The sequence below is a fragment of the Larimichthys crocea genome, unplaced genomic scaffold (genome assembly GCF_000972845.2).
Source record: "Larimichthys crocea isolate SSNF unplaced genomic scaffold, L_crocea_2.0 scaffold532, whole genome shotgun sequence".
Classification (NCBI taxonomy): domain Eukaryota; kingdom Metazoa; phylum Chordata; class Actinopteri; family Sciaenidae; genus Larimichthys; species Larimichthys crocea.
In genome coordinates, this window is record NW_020856961.1 from 505,845 (window position 1) to 518,378 (window position 12,534).

Genomic DNA, 12,534 nt, shown 5'->3' on the forward strand with positions numbered 1-12,534 from the left:
CCACAGGAGCAGCAGACACAGCTCGCAGAGCAGTTCATACATGTAGAGATGTTTCCAGGCCGACGCAGGGTTAGACTGACTACAAAGAAACACTGGGGACAGTCGAATAGTCCAATGTTTGCTCCTAAGTCCTTTCCTAACCACGTTTCCTAACTTGATGGAAAACGCCACAAGGTAATGAGGAATGTTTCTTCATGACCTTGTGACGTTTTCCATGAAGGTAAGAAAAGAATATGTCACTCGCTGAAGGAGAGACACTGCAGACAACTCACATGTTCACATCGTCCAATAGGCATCCGTCGGCTGCAGCCAATCATATCGTGACACACACACACACAAATGAACTGGAGTTTTTAAGAGTTCATGGACCTTTAATGGCTTCAACACCAGACTCAGGAACCTCGTACACACAAAAATAACTATGTTCAAACTCAGTGCAGATATTCATTGAGGTGCATCACTACTGATCCAGTCCAAACCACCGTGAACTGCCTCCTTTGTCAGCACGGCTGCTCGTCAACTGTGGATGTGGTTCAAAGTCCTAAAAACTTGAAATGGTTTATCGTAAAGATTGCTCAAAGGTAGAGGAGGAGGATTTATGAAATATGTAAATGTCTTTAAAAGTTCAGGAGGTATGCAAGGATGAAGATAGTCCAGTCTTGGAGGTCACCAGCATTTAACAGCCAGAGAACTGATGAGTCAGTAAACTTTAGAAATCCAACAAGAACACGGAGAACCTGTCAGGTACCTCAAATATGTTTGGAACCCGACAGAACCTGAAAGAACTGTTCAGTCACAATGAATGAATACTGTTAGAACGGTTATATCAGAGCCTTCAGTCAGCTGTCAGAAAATATAGGAACCAGTTCGATCATTCAAGAACCTTTCAGAACCTAGTGGCCTCCTTAGAGGTTTATAGAGTCACAATATATAGCAATCTACGTGTTTTAAAAGAACAACCTTTAGACATAAGGCAAACGATTTTCAGGAACTTCACTCAGAACCAAGCAGAACCATTAAAAGTCAATCCAAACCTTTGAAAATATAAGAACCTGGCACATCATGCAGGACTCCATCAACTGTCAGGGACCAGCAACAATCTTTAGACATTTGTCTGAACATTGAGATCAATAAAAGAAAAGATAAGAACCCATCAAAACCCAGCAGAATCCTTCAAAGATTATCCAAACCCTTATGCAGAAACATTGGAACTTTTAGCAGTGCACTGGGACCGTCAACAAACTGTTGGATCCTTTAGGAACTTTTAGGATCTTTAGAAACCAATCAGAGTTGTTTTGAACCTGTTAAAAAAATGTTCTGCTGGACTGTAAAGGTATTTTATCTGTTAGAGTCCTGTCAGAACGATTACATGTCCTCCAGAACCTTAAGAAATCAATCAACTGTCAGCAAATGGTTACAAGCTTCCAACATCTACCAAACCTTTAGACAAATAACTGAAGTTATAAGAACCCGTCAGAATATGCAGGAATCTATTGGAACATTTTGTTAACCACCAGAACTGCCATCAAGAACCTTTCTGGACCCAAAGCAGAACTTTTAGAAGCCCTTTATGTGGCAGTAGGCCTCCAGTGAGGAGAAGACAATGTACATTAACCACAGGCTGAAGAACAGGCAGGTGGTGAGGATCTTAGGGACTCTGGGTCCGCCAAGCTCCCCGCCAATCTCAGGCCGTCGGCGGTAGATGAGGACGGCGATGCAGATGAAGGCAAAGATGGTGAAGAGTGTGACGGAGAAGGCTAGCGTGCCTGGGTCAACCCTGAACTCCCGGCCTTTGGAGTAATGGTAGATAGCAGCGATGGACCAGGCCACGCCGATACCCAGGAAGACGTTAACAGCGTTACTTCCAGTCACGTTGCCGATGGAGGCGTCAGCGTATTGGTCCTGGATGGCTGCCACCTTACTGGCAAAAGTGTCTGTGAGAAATGAGAAAACATAAATGTCAGAGGGTCTATATCTATATATTATATTATTAGTGCTGTCAAAATTAACGCGTTAATTTTGTCGATTAATTTTAAAGAATTAACGCGTTAAAAAAAATTAACGAATTAACGCGGTTTTGTTTACTTCCGGTGGCGGGCCCATTTTGGATGTGGCAGAGTGTAGCTTTGTTTCCCAGATTATTAGTGTGTGTGTGAATGGGTGTATAAGAGGCATTAACTTAAAGCCCTCACGGAGACTGCGCCCTGGGCGGTCGCCCACATTGCCCACAGCTAAAACCGGCCCTGCTTGTATTAGTTTACGGGCAGATCTACCACATCAATATGGCGGACATGTTAACGTATCGCAGCAACGGACCAAACTGCTCAATGAGGCGTCTGTGTAATATGTCTATGATCTATCCTAATAAAGGGGTCTATGTATTATGTCTATGATCTATCCTAACTAAAGGAGAGTCTATGTATATGTCTATGATCTATCCTAACTAAAGGGAGGTCTATGTATATGTCTATGATCTATCCTAACTAAAGGAGAGTCTATGTATATGTCTATGATCTATCCTAACTGAAGGGAGTCTAGTTTGTATGTCTATGATCTATCCTAACTAAACAGGAGGTCTATGTATAGTCTATGATCATCCTAACTAAAGGAGAGTCTATGTAGTATGTCTATGATCTATCCTAACTAAAGGAGAGTTATGTATATATGTCTATGATATCCTAACTAAAGGAGAGTCTATGTATGTATGTCTATGATCTATCCTAACTAAAGGAGGTCTATGTATGTCTATGATCTATCCTAACTAAGGAGAGTCTATGTATGTATGTCTATGATCTCTCCTAACTAAAGGAGAGTCTATGTATATGTCTATGATCTATCCTAACTAAAGAGAGTCTATGTATATGTGTCTGATCTATCCTAACTAAGGAGAGGTCTATGTATATATGTCTATGATCTATCCTAACTAAAGGAGAGTCTATGTATATGTCTATGATCTATCCTAACTAAAGCGAGGTCTATGTATTTATGTCTATGATCTATTCCAAAACTAAGGAGAGTCTATGTCTATATGTCTTGATCTATCCTAACTAAAGGAGAGGTCTATGTATATGTCTATGATCTATCCTAACTAAAGGAGAGTCTGTGGTGTAAAAGATGGATAAGAGACTTTTAGGGGGAACTTTCATTTTAAAAAGTTGCCTGACGGCTCGTTGGACAAAAACACAGGCATTTGCACAGTTTGCAAAGCCGAATTTAAAATTCACAGAAGTAACACGACTTTAACATATCACCTCAAAGCAACAACACCCTGTCTACACTACAGGAGTGTGGCACTCGTCAGTATATTTCCTCATTCTGGCTTTTTTTTGTTTGCCACTGTGCATTGTCACCTTAAGCCAATAACATGAATGAAATTCATATACTTTATGTGTTTATCCTTAATTTGATCATTTTACATAAATAAATATTAATATAAGTTCAGTCTCAGAAAAATGCATTAATTTATTGAGTACATTTATTGATAGATTAATCGCGATTAATCGCGATTAATTAAGAAATTTTTGCGATTAATTAGTTATTTTTTTTAGTCGATTGACAGCCCTAATCTATATATATATATAATCTATCATCTCATATATATATATAATGCTGACTCAGAAATGGACCAAACTACTTTCTTTCTAACTAAATCAAGACATTACAATACAGCATTTAGACTCTTCTATGTGTTTTTTTTTTTAGTTAGACATCTGAACCATATCTCCATAGTTTGATCTTAATATGTTCAGTATGGAAGTAAAGCTATGCCCAACTCATGACCCTGCTTTCACCACCATCTAGTGTCTTCTGTGTGCATTACTGCACATCATAAATGTCAACAGTGTATTTTGAGGTGAAGACTCTTAAGCCTAAAATACACGGCGACGGAGCCGATCCGTTTCCATGTCAGTCAGTGTGTCAGCTCTCACAGTCTCCGTCCCGCTGCGTCACGGCTCCGGATCGACTGCGGCGTCCAGCAGCCTCCACAACACACACAGAGCTTCTATTGTTACGGAGCCGGAGCACGGAGCATAAACTCAGCACAGAGCAGGAAATCAGCTACAAAATACAAAATAAAACTCGGTTAATTTTCAAAATAAAATACTCGATCAAGTTTCATTACAAGAACACGTCATAATGGGCGGGGCCGACCTGAAGTCAACAGGTGAGGGGTTTTCAGGTGTAATCATTGATGACCCCTCACATCCTTTTTATAAGGACACCAGAAAAAAGATGCGGCGTGGAATGTCATCGCAGGAGTCAGAGAGACTACAGCCGGAAATATCACGTGATTATGTTTGAAGTCACGAGATCTCGTGCATTCTCGTGACGCTCTGTGTCCGGCGGAGACGCACCTGAGCATCACAAACGGATTATGTGTGAGCTGGCGGACGGCGGAGTACGCAGCCGCTCTGCACGCGGTGTGTTTTAGGGGTAACACAGGTACAGGTGTTACTCATGCTACACATTTAGCCTGAGAACAAGACCTGAACTTAACGACCCCCATCTACACCTGCACTCAGGTGACCTCAAGTCAAGTGATCCACTAGATGGACAGCTGTGTCCATGAGTCATGATGCCTTCAAAGGTGTCAGTGACCCCACACTTCCCACAGGTCAGGTAGAACGTGGAAACTATGTGAGTCTGGTCGACTACGATGACATTCAGCTTGCTCTGCAGAACTTCTATCACACCTGACTAGAGTTGCACGATACCCACGGTATACCCGGTACCCCGCGGTGCCAAATCATAACCGTCGCTACTATACTAGAAGTTTTACACGACGGTCCTACCGTGGATTACTATACTACCGGTGCCAGTCTCCGCTACATAGCGGCCGCCTCTGCTCTCCTCCCGGCTTCTCACTGCATGCTACTCCTTTGTAAACAAACCAACATGGAACCGCAACCGAACTACACAGCTGCTGAATGATTGGCTGTTTGCCTGTTACTGGTGACGTCCAGGGATATGATAGGCTGTTTCCGCACGCTGGGTCCGCCCGTCTGTTAGCTGATTGGCTGTTCGTGTGTTTCTGCCGGCAAGAACGAACTCCACGAAGACAGCTCCGCTTCGATAGAAACTCACTTCAAAACAAACAACAAGCTAAAGTTCTGTCTCGCCCAGACACGAGACAACACACTCACCATGGCAGAAGCACCGGGCCCGAGCAGCGAGTCTGCCGTGGCGTCTTCGTCAGTGGCAACACTAATTTTGCTTAAAAAACAAACGTCGTTGTTTCAAACTAACTTGTACAAATACATTGCAGTTTATAAAAATAATAATAATAAAAAAAGGCCGCAGTATCGTGATAATACCCGGAACCGCGATACTTTGTCTGGTATAGTATCGTGGTTACTCATTTTAGTGTCGTGACAACTCTACACCTGACTTACACTTTCAAGGTTAAACCACAAAGTTCTTCAGCTGCCGATGTCAGAACCATGTGTGTCCACATCTGTTTCAGAAACTTGTTGACTATTGACAATTTTAAAAGTTTAGTGTCGTTAAAGTCTAGCTTTATTAGTTTTAAGGCTGTGCCTGTAGTTTGGTGTGAGAATCCACCATCACCGGGGTTACCTGGTACAGATGTGCCTAAAGCTACGAACACCACAGCTGTGACGGAGTCTTTGAGGCCAACTGTGCAGCCGAAATGTGACGCCAGGTCGCCGATCACCGCCGTCAAGAGGCCGATGACAGAGATAGAGACGACGAAGCAGGCCCAACCATTCCAGTAGTCGGTGGGAGGAACAAAGGCGAACAGAAGCTTCCAGAAGACCGTGAGGAAGTGCATGACGTAGTCGAAACAGGAGGGCAGCTTTTCCTCGCCACAATCATCGTCATCATCATCACCTGGGCAGAAGAGGGAGGCAGAGCCAGCAGTGATTAAAGTGTGGTGAGGAACTTCTCCAAAGACCTCAAACTCGAATTTTTAACGCCAATAATGGAGCTTGTTTCTTAACCACACTTTTCCTTCTTGTGCTACACCACAAAACCTTTTCTGAAGTTCTTACCAGAGCTGACTGTGATAGCTTCCACAAATTGTTCTCTCCAGCTGTTTGTCCCGATCACCAGAGCCAGGTTGGTCTTCTTAAGAAGTTTATCTACGGTGCTCTGAAAGACAGCAGGAGGTTCACAGGAAAATCTCATGTTTATGCTGATCCCTTAACAAATCATCCTATCGAGTAGACTTTATTATAGAGTTTATTTTGATGGTGTCAGATTAATAATCTTCATAACTGAGTGTTTAATCATCTGAAAATCAGACTCAATGTGTGTTTGCAGATGCTGTGGCTCCTCTTCTATGCCATGTTTCTACAGGAGCCCAGAACAGACAAACTAAACTAGATCAAGATTTTGTAATCTGTCTTTAAGTCCTACCTACTGGACCAATCGTGACAGAAACTGATCCCACCTTGAACTCGTACGACTCCTCGATGACGACCTCCAGTTTGACGTGTTCGCCCAGCGTCGGCTTGCCCATCTCGGCAATCCGCCTCTCCTCCTCCTCCTTCTTGGTCAAAACGTCCTCGCCATCCTCCTCTGACAGAGAGACAGAGAAAGATTGATGGTCAGACCGCCATCGCTGAACACTGATGGACAGATGGATGGATACATTGTAATAGAACTAAATAAATAATCTTAATAGTCTAACAACAAAAGTGTCCTCATTGAGGATGATAGTGGTCTTCCTGAGCCTCTCAGTTCTGGTCTGGTGAGTCCAGAACCTTCCTTTCCTGATCGCAGCGCCTGTGATCCAGTTGGATCTCCCTGCCTTTTTATTACAGTGTCTGACAGGAACCAAGATCAGAGATCACATCTCTCCCATTTTGGCTTCCTTGCATTGGCTACCTATTAAATCTAGAATAGAATTTAAATTCTTCTCCTTACTTACAAAGCTCTTCATGGTCAGGCACCATCTTATCTAAAAGAGCTCATAGTACCTTACTACCCCTCTAGAACACTGCGCTGGGTTCCTCGTGGTTCTTCAGGGTTCCTTGTGGTTCTTCAGGGTTCCTCATGGTTCTTCAGGGTTCCTTGTGGTTCTTCAGGGTTCCTCATGGTTCTTCAGGGTTCCTCATGGTTCTTCAGGGTTCCTTGTGGTTCTTATAGTTTCCAAAAGTAGATTGGGAGCCAGAGCTTTCAGCTATCAATCTCCTATTATTGCTGCTGTTCCTTTATCTCTCTACACTGATCTGTTCCCTGCAGATGATGTCCACCATGATTGGGGTTCTGCTCGAGGTTTTTCTTCTTGCTCACGTTGAGTCTGTCTCACAGTCTAGACTGATCGAATGGATGGACAGAGGGCTGACAGACAGACAGACGAGTGGACAGATAAACTTAAGGAAGGGTAGATGAACAAACAGGTGGTGCACATGCAGACTGAAGGGTGGATGGGCAGAGGACGTACCTGTGATGTTGATGATGGTGGAGGGGGCGGGGTGGTCTCGTCCCTGGACCTTCCTGTAGACGTCTCTGCCTGAACAGGTGAACACAGACTGATTGTACTGAAAAAAGAACCTCGAGTCGCTGAGTTGGACAACGACAACAACACTGAAGAAAAAAGATCTGAACTTCACGTCTAACAGAACCTGTGACCAATCAACTTCTGCTGGTGACAGAATGTGACAATGTGACATCAGCAACGAGAGCCGCATGCTCAAGGATCTCCCATCAGCCTCAGCGGTTGAGGAGGTCAGAGATCGGGTCACTTGGTGAGGAGAGGTGAGGAGATGTGGTCAGAAGTGAATGATGCATGAAGCATGCAGTCAGACATGAGACCCGTCAGGACCAGGTGACTGATGTCTTCAGGTGTTCTTCAGGTGTTCTTCAGTGTCTTCAGGTGTTCTTCAGGTGTTTTTCAGGTGTTCTTCAGTGTCTTCAGTGTCTTCAGGTGTTCTTCAGGTGTTCTTCAGTGTCTTCAGGTGTTCTTCAGTGTCTTCAGGCGTTCTTCAGGTGTTCTTAAGTGTCTTCAGGTGTTCTTCAGGTGTTCTTCAGTGTCTTCAGGTGTTCTTCAGTGTCTTCAGGTGTTCTTCAGGTGTTCTTCAGGTGTTCTTCAGTGTCTTCAGGTGTTCTTCAGGTGTTCTTCAGGTGTTCTTCAGTGTCTTCAGGCGTTCTTCAGGTGTTCTTCAGGTGTTCTTCAGGTGTTCTTCAGTGTCTTCAGGTGTTCTTCAGTGTCTTCAGGTGTTCTTCAGGTGTTCTTCAGTGTCTCCAGGTGTTCTTCAGGTGTTCTTCAGTGTCTTCAGGTGTTCTTCAGGTGTTCTTCAGGTGTTCTTCAGTGTCCTCAGGTGTTCTTCAGTGTCCTCAGGTGTTCTTCAGGTGTTCTTCAGGTGTTCAGGTGTTCTTCAGTGTCCTCAGGTGTTCTTCAGGTCTTCAGGTGTTCTTCAGGTGTTCTTCAGGTGTTCTTCAGGTGTTCTTCAGTGTCTTCAGTGTCTTCAGGTGTTCTTCAGGTGTTCTTCATGGTATTTTAGAGTTTGTCCTGATAAACCATAAAACTTGTTGATGATGTCATCCTGCACTCAGGGGGCGTGTACTAATTTAACATCCAATCAAACGCTTTCGCTCTTCTGAGTGCTTCCTGTTTGATCCGGTCTGTGAGTGACTGTGAGGCTGCTGCAGTCCTCTGTGTCCGGGCCTCACTGATCACTGAACAGAACCAGAACCACAGAACTTTATCCAGACTGGATCCGATTTTAGACACAATATATTTGTTGCTTTTCCCTCTGACGTCCTCCGACTGCTTCAACTCTCTGTGACTTACACACTTTATGATGGACACAGAGCTAATTAATGCTAATTAACTGCTGCGAACTGAATCTGCCGTTAGCAGGCTAACAGAACCGGGCTCAGCAGCCGGAACGGACCAGGTTGGAGCACAGTGTCTGAGACCAACAGGGAATAACGTGACAGTACCGACTTGATGATGGACACATTGATAAGATGAAGGAAGATATAAAATCTCATCGTGAGCTACGAGAAACATAACGAGTCTAATTGAAGCAGACATCCTGTCACAGCATGTCCGGACTGACGGACCGACGGACTGATGGACTGACGGACCGACGGCCCGAGAAGAACAAGACGCTGCGAGGTGTGTTCAAAGTGTCGATGCTCCATGTGTCACGTCAGCTAGCTGGGCTCTTCATCAGCATATTCTCTCACCCATGCACTGTCAGCATGTTAGTGAACTGATCCAGTCAGTGATGGAGGACACTCTGTGACAAACGTCTTCCAGAAACCTTCAGAGGTTCTCCACAGATCACGTTCCCGTGGAAACACTGAAGGTTCCTCGAGGAAGCTTTTGGACTACACACAGGTTCTCTGACTGTAACAAAGGAACATCCTGTTTTCACACTGAATGTGCGCAGTGTGTATCCAGATGTTCTCATCAGCTGACATCTGTATTATGTCTTAACTTGGACATAATATCAAAGACAGGCTCTCATGTAACAAGTAGGTGGAGTTATGATTTGGGATATTTCTGTCTGCACAGATTCAGGTTTATGTTCGATGTATTCTCTGTTCACGGTTCATGCACAGGTCGTTTCATAGTGAGATGAAATCTGCATCCTGCTTTGATGGGGGACATTTCATCTTTGTGTCTCCACACAGTGAGAAATGAGTTTCAGCATGACATTCATGTGCTGCATGTCTGTGATCGTCCCAGCGCTCAGAGGTGTCTTACCATACAGCTGTTTGTCTAATGAGAAGTCGTACAGGAAGGACACGTTAACTCACATCAACAGGAAGTGATGAAGTCACCATGAGACAGAATGTCTGACTTCACTCACCTGTTCTGACGAATCCACCTGAAAGTTGAAAGAAACAAGAAGTCAGAATTTATGAGTTCATTAAAGGAATCATTTCTAGAAATCCACAGAAGCTGTTTGAGCCGACAGAGACGAAGACAGAATGAAGAGAAACAGGAAACGAGCTTACCGACTTCCTGAAGCAACACAGCTGAGAAGGAAACAGACGAGACAGAAATCAGAGAATAAAACAGGAAGCAGATCAGATCCTCCAACCACCACAGCTCAGATGTTCTCAACACAGCCAACCTGACAAACCTGGACCAGGACAAACCTGGACCAGGACAAACCTAGACCAGGACCTCAGAAGCTTTGGGTCTGAGGACTTGTTGTTTATCTTCTAAACTACACGCAGTGTTCCTGTCAATGAATTCTCAACGTTCAATTTCAAATTCAAGCAAACAGTGAGAAAACAGGCAAGTTAAACACAAAGGGGACAGATAGAGAGAGGACACCTGTCCACACCTGTCCACACCTGTCCTTACATGTCCACACCTGTCCACACCTGTCCTAGCATGTCCACACCTGTCCACACCTGTCCTAACATGTCCACACCTGTCCTAACATGTCCACACCTATCTTTACATGTCCACACCTGTCCACACCTGTCCTTACATGTCCACACCTATCCTTACATGTCCACACCTGTCCACACCTGTCCTAACATGTCCACACCTGTCCACACCTGTCCTAACATGTCCACACCTGTCCACACCTGTCCTAGTATGTCCACACCTGTCCACACCTGTCCTAACATGTCCACAACTATCCTTACATGTCCACACCTGTCCTAGCATGTCCACACCTGTCCACACCTGTCCTAACATGTCCACACATGTCCACACCTGTCCTAACCTGTCCACACCTGTCCTTACATGTCCACACATGTCCTTACATGTCCACACATGTCCACACCTGTCCTAACATGTCCACACCTGTCCTTACATGTCCACACCTGTCCTAACATGTCCACACCTGTCCTAACCTGTCCACACCTGTCCTTACATGTCCACACATGTCCACATCTGTCCTTACATGTCCACCCCTGTCCACACCTGTCCTAACCTGTCCACCCCTGTTCTAACAGGTCTTAACCAGTCTTAACTGGTCTTAAATGGTCTTAACCAGTTAACCAGTCTTAACTGGTTTTAACCAGTCTTAACTGGTCTTAACAGGTCTTAACCAGTCTTAACTGGTCTTAACCAGTTAACCAGTCCTAACTGGTCTTACCTGGTCTTAACTGGTCTTAACTGGTCTTAACCAGTTAACCAGTCCTAACTGGTCTTAACTGGTCTTAACCTATCCTAAATGTATCTCTCCTTCCTGTCTCAGAATTAATCTCAACTAGTCCAAACCAGACTTAACCAGTCCAACTGAGCTCTGACCAATCGGAGGAGGCAGCACAGCGACAGATGAAGCAAACGGAGCAAAAGCAGAAAAGAGCGCCTAAAGGTCGCCGATGAAAAGGTCAAAGGTCAACAGAGAGGTCAAGGTGCCTCTTCACACCTGTCCATCTCCTCCTGTTCCAATATGGCTCCTGCAGCTCTATGTAGAAGCTGGCCTGCTTATCGTACTCCTCGTGGTCAATTATTCTAACGCTTACTGACTTCCTGCGGAGACAGTGCAGACAACAAGAGAGGGAGGGGTCAGAGGTCATGCATTAGTTCATCAACACACAAACACACTCGGAGTTACCATGGCAACACCATACAAGGATAAAGGGGAAGTGACCTCACTTCATTGAACTCGCTGATATTAAAGTCACAATGAAGGAAGTGAAAGTGTTTACCAAAATAAAGCAAAGGGCGTCTTATTTTGAAAATCGACCGGGCTCTCTGTTTCTGTGTCTGATTTCCTGTCAGCTCGATCTGCTCTGACACCGTGTGAGCGGAGAACTGCACTTCCCATAATGCTTTGGGTGGTTAGCGGCGTTAGCAGCTAACGAGATGATCAGGAAGTGAACAGGAAGTGAGGTCACACTGGAGTGATCATTGTGACTTTAACGGTCTTCAGGTGAGTTTTGATTGACAGGTTAAAGCTCATTAGTAATGGAGGCGGGATTACAGCACAGGAAGGCGACGCCCCCACCTTTCCTCTCACTCATCTCCAGCAGCTGAGGCTCCGCCAGCTCCAAGAAGAAGTTTTTGTTTTTCTCATATTCTTCATCGTCAATTATATTGATCTGAAGAACCTTTCTGAAACACAGACACAAAAACATGGAACGTTTGCAGACGGAGAGGACAGCAGCAGACGGAGAGGACGGAGAGGACAGCAGCAGACGGAGAGGACAGCAGCAGACAGAGAGGACGGAGAAGCAGAGAGTTGGAGTTTGCCTCTGAGTGTTGGAGTGCTGCAGGCTACAGGAGCTCTCATTGGACAGATCCACAGTCTGTGTGTGTGTGTGTGTGTGTGTGTGTGTGTGTGTGTGTGTGTGTGTGTGTGTGTGTGTGTGTGTGTGTGTTGTTGTTGTCTCCTGAGAATCAGAACCACACACACACACACTGTCGTCTTGTAGTTTGGGTTCAAACGTGTAACAGACCAGCTGATGAGTCCATATTTGGACACTGACTCACTTTCTGAGTCAGCCCCACGTGGACGTTTGAGGAACTGCAGGTTTTGGTCCTGAACCCAACCACCCCGTCATAACTGTCCTGTCCAATGTCCCAGGACATTTGATGTCATTTTAGGGCAGCATCGTCACAGAACTTATGAAACTAAAAGAAGCCAA

The 12,534-nt window shown here is 44.8% G+C and overlaps 1 protein-coding gene across 5 annotated transcripts in view; it reads right to left on the reverse strand.

The window, feature by feature from the left end:
• The window catches only part of slc8a1a (solute carrier family 8 member 1a), a 22,661-nt gene continuing 10,127 nt past the window's right edge, over positions 1-12,534 (reverse strand). For 2 of the 5 annotated variants that reach the window (XM_027276682.1, XM_027276681.1), the window contains exons 3-10: positions 11,895-12,001; positions 9,937-9,957; positions 9,789-9,806; positions 7,409-7,477; positions 6,413-6,540; positions 6,012-6,111; positions 5,578-5,850; positions 2-1,934 (exon numbers count right to left, since the gene is read on the reverse strand). In XM_027276682.1, the coding sequence (XP_027132483.1) occupies positions 1,558-1,934; positions 5,578-5,850; positions 6,012-6,111; positions 6,413-6,540; positions 7,409-7,477; positions 9,789-9,806; positions 9,937-9,957; positions 11,895-12,001 (1,093 nt within the window). In that variant the 3' untranslated portion in view covers positions 2-1,557. Of the gene's footprint in view, positions 1,935-5,577; positions 5,851-6,011; positions 6,112-6,412; positions 6,541-7,408; positions 7,478-9,788; positions 9,807-9,936; positions 9,958-11,312; positions 11,417-11,894; positions 12,002-12,534 lie in introns of all 5 variants that reach the window. The other 3 variants (XM_027276685.1, XM_027276683.1, XM_027276684.1) reach the window with 3 other exon arrangements.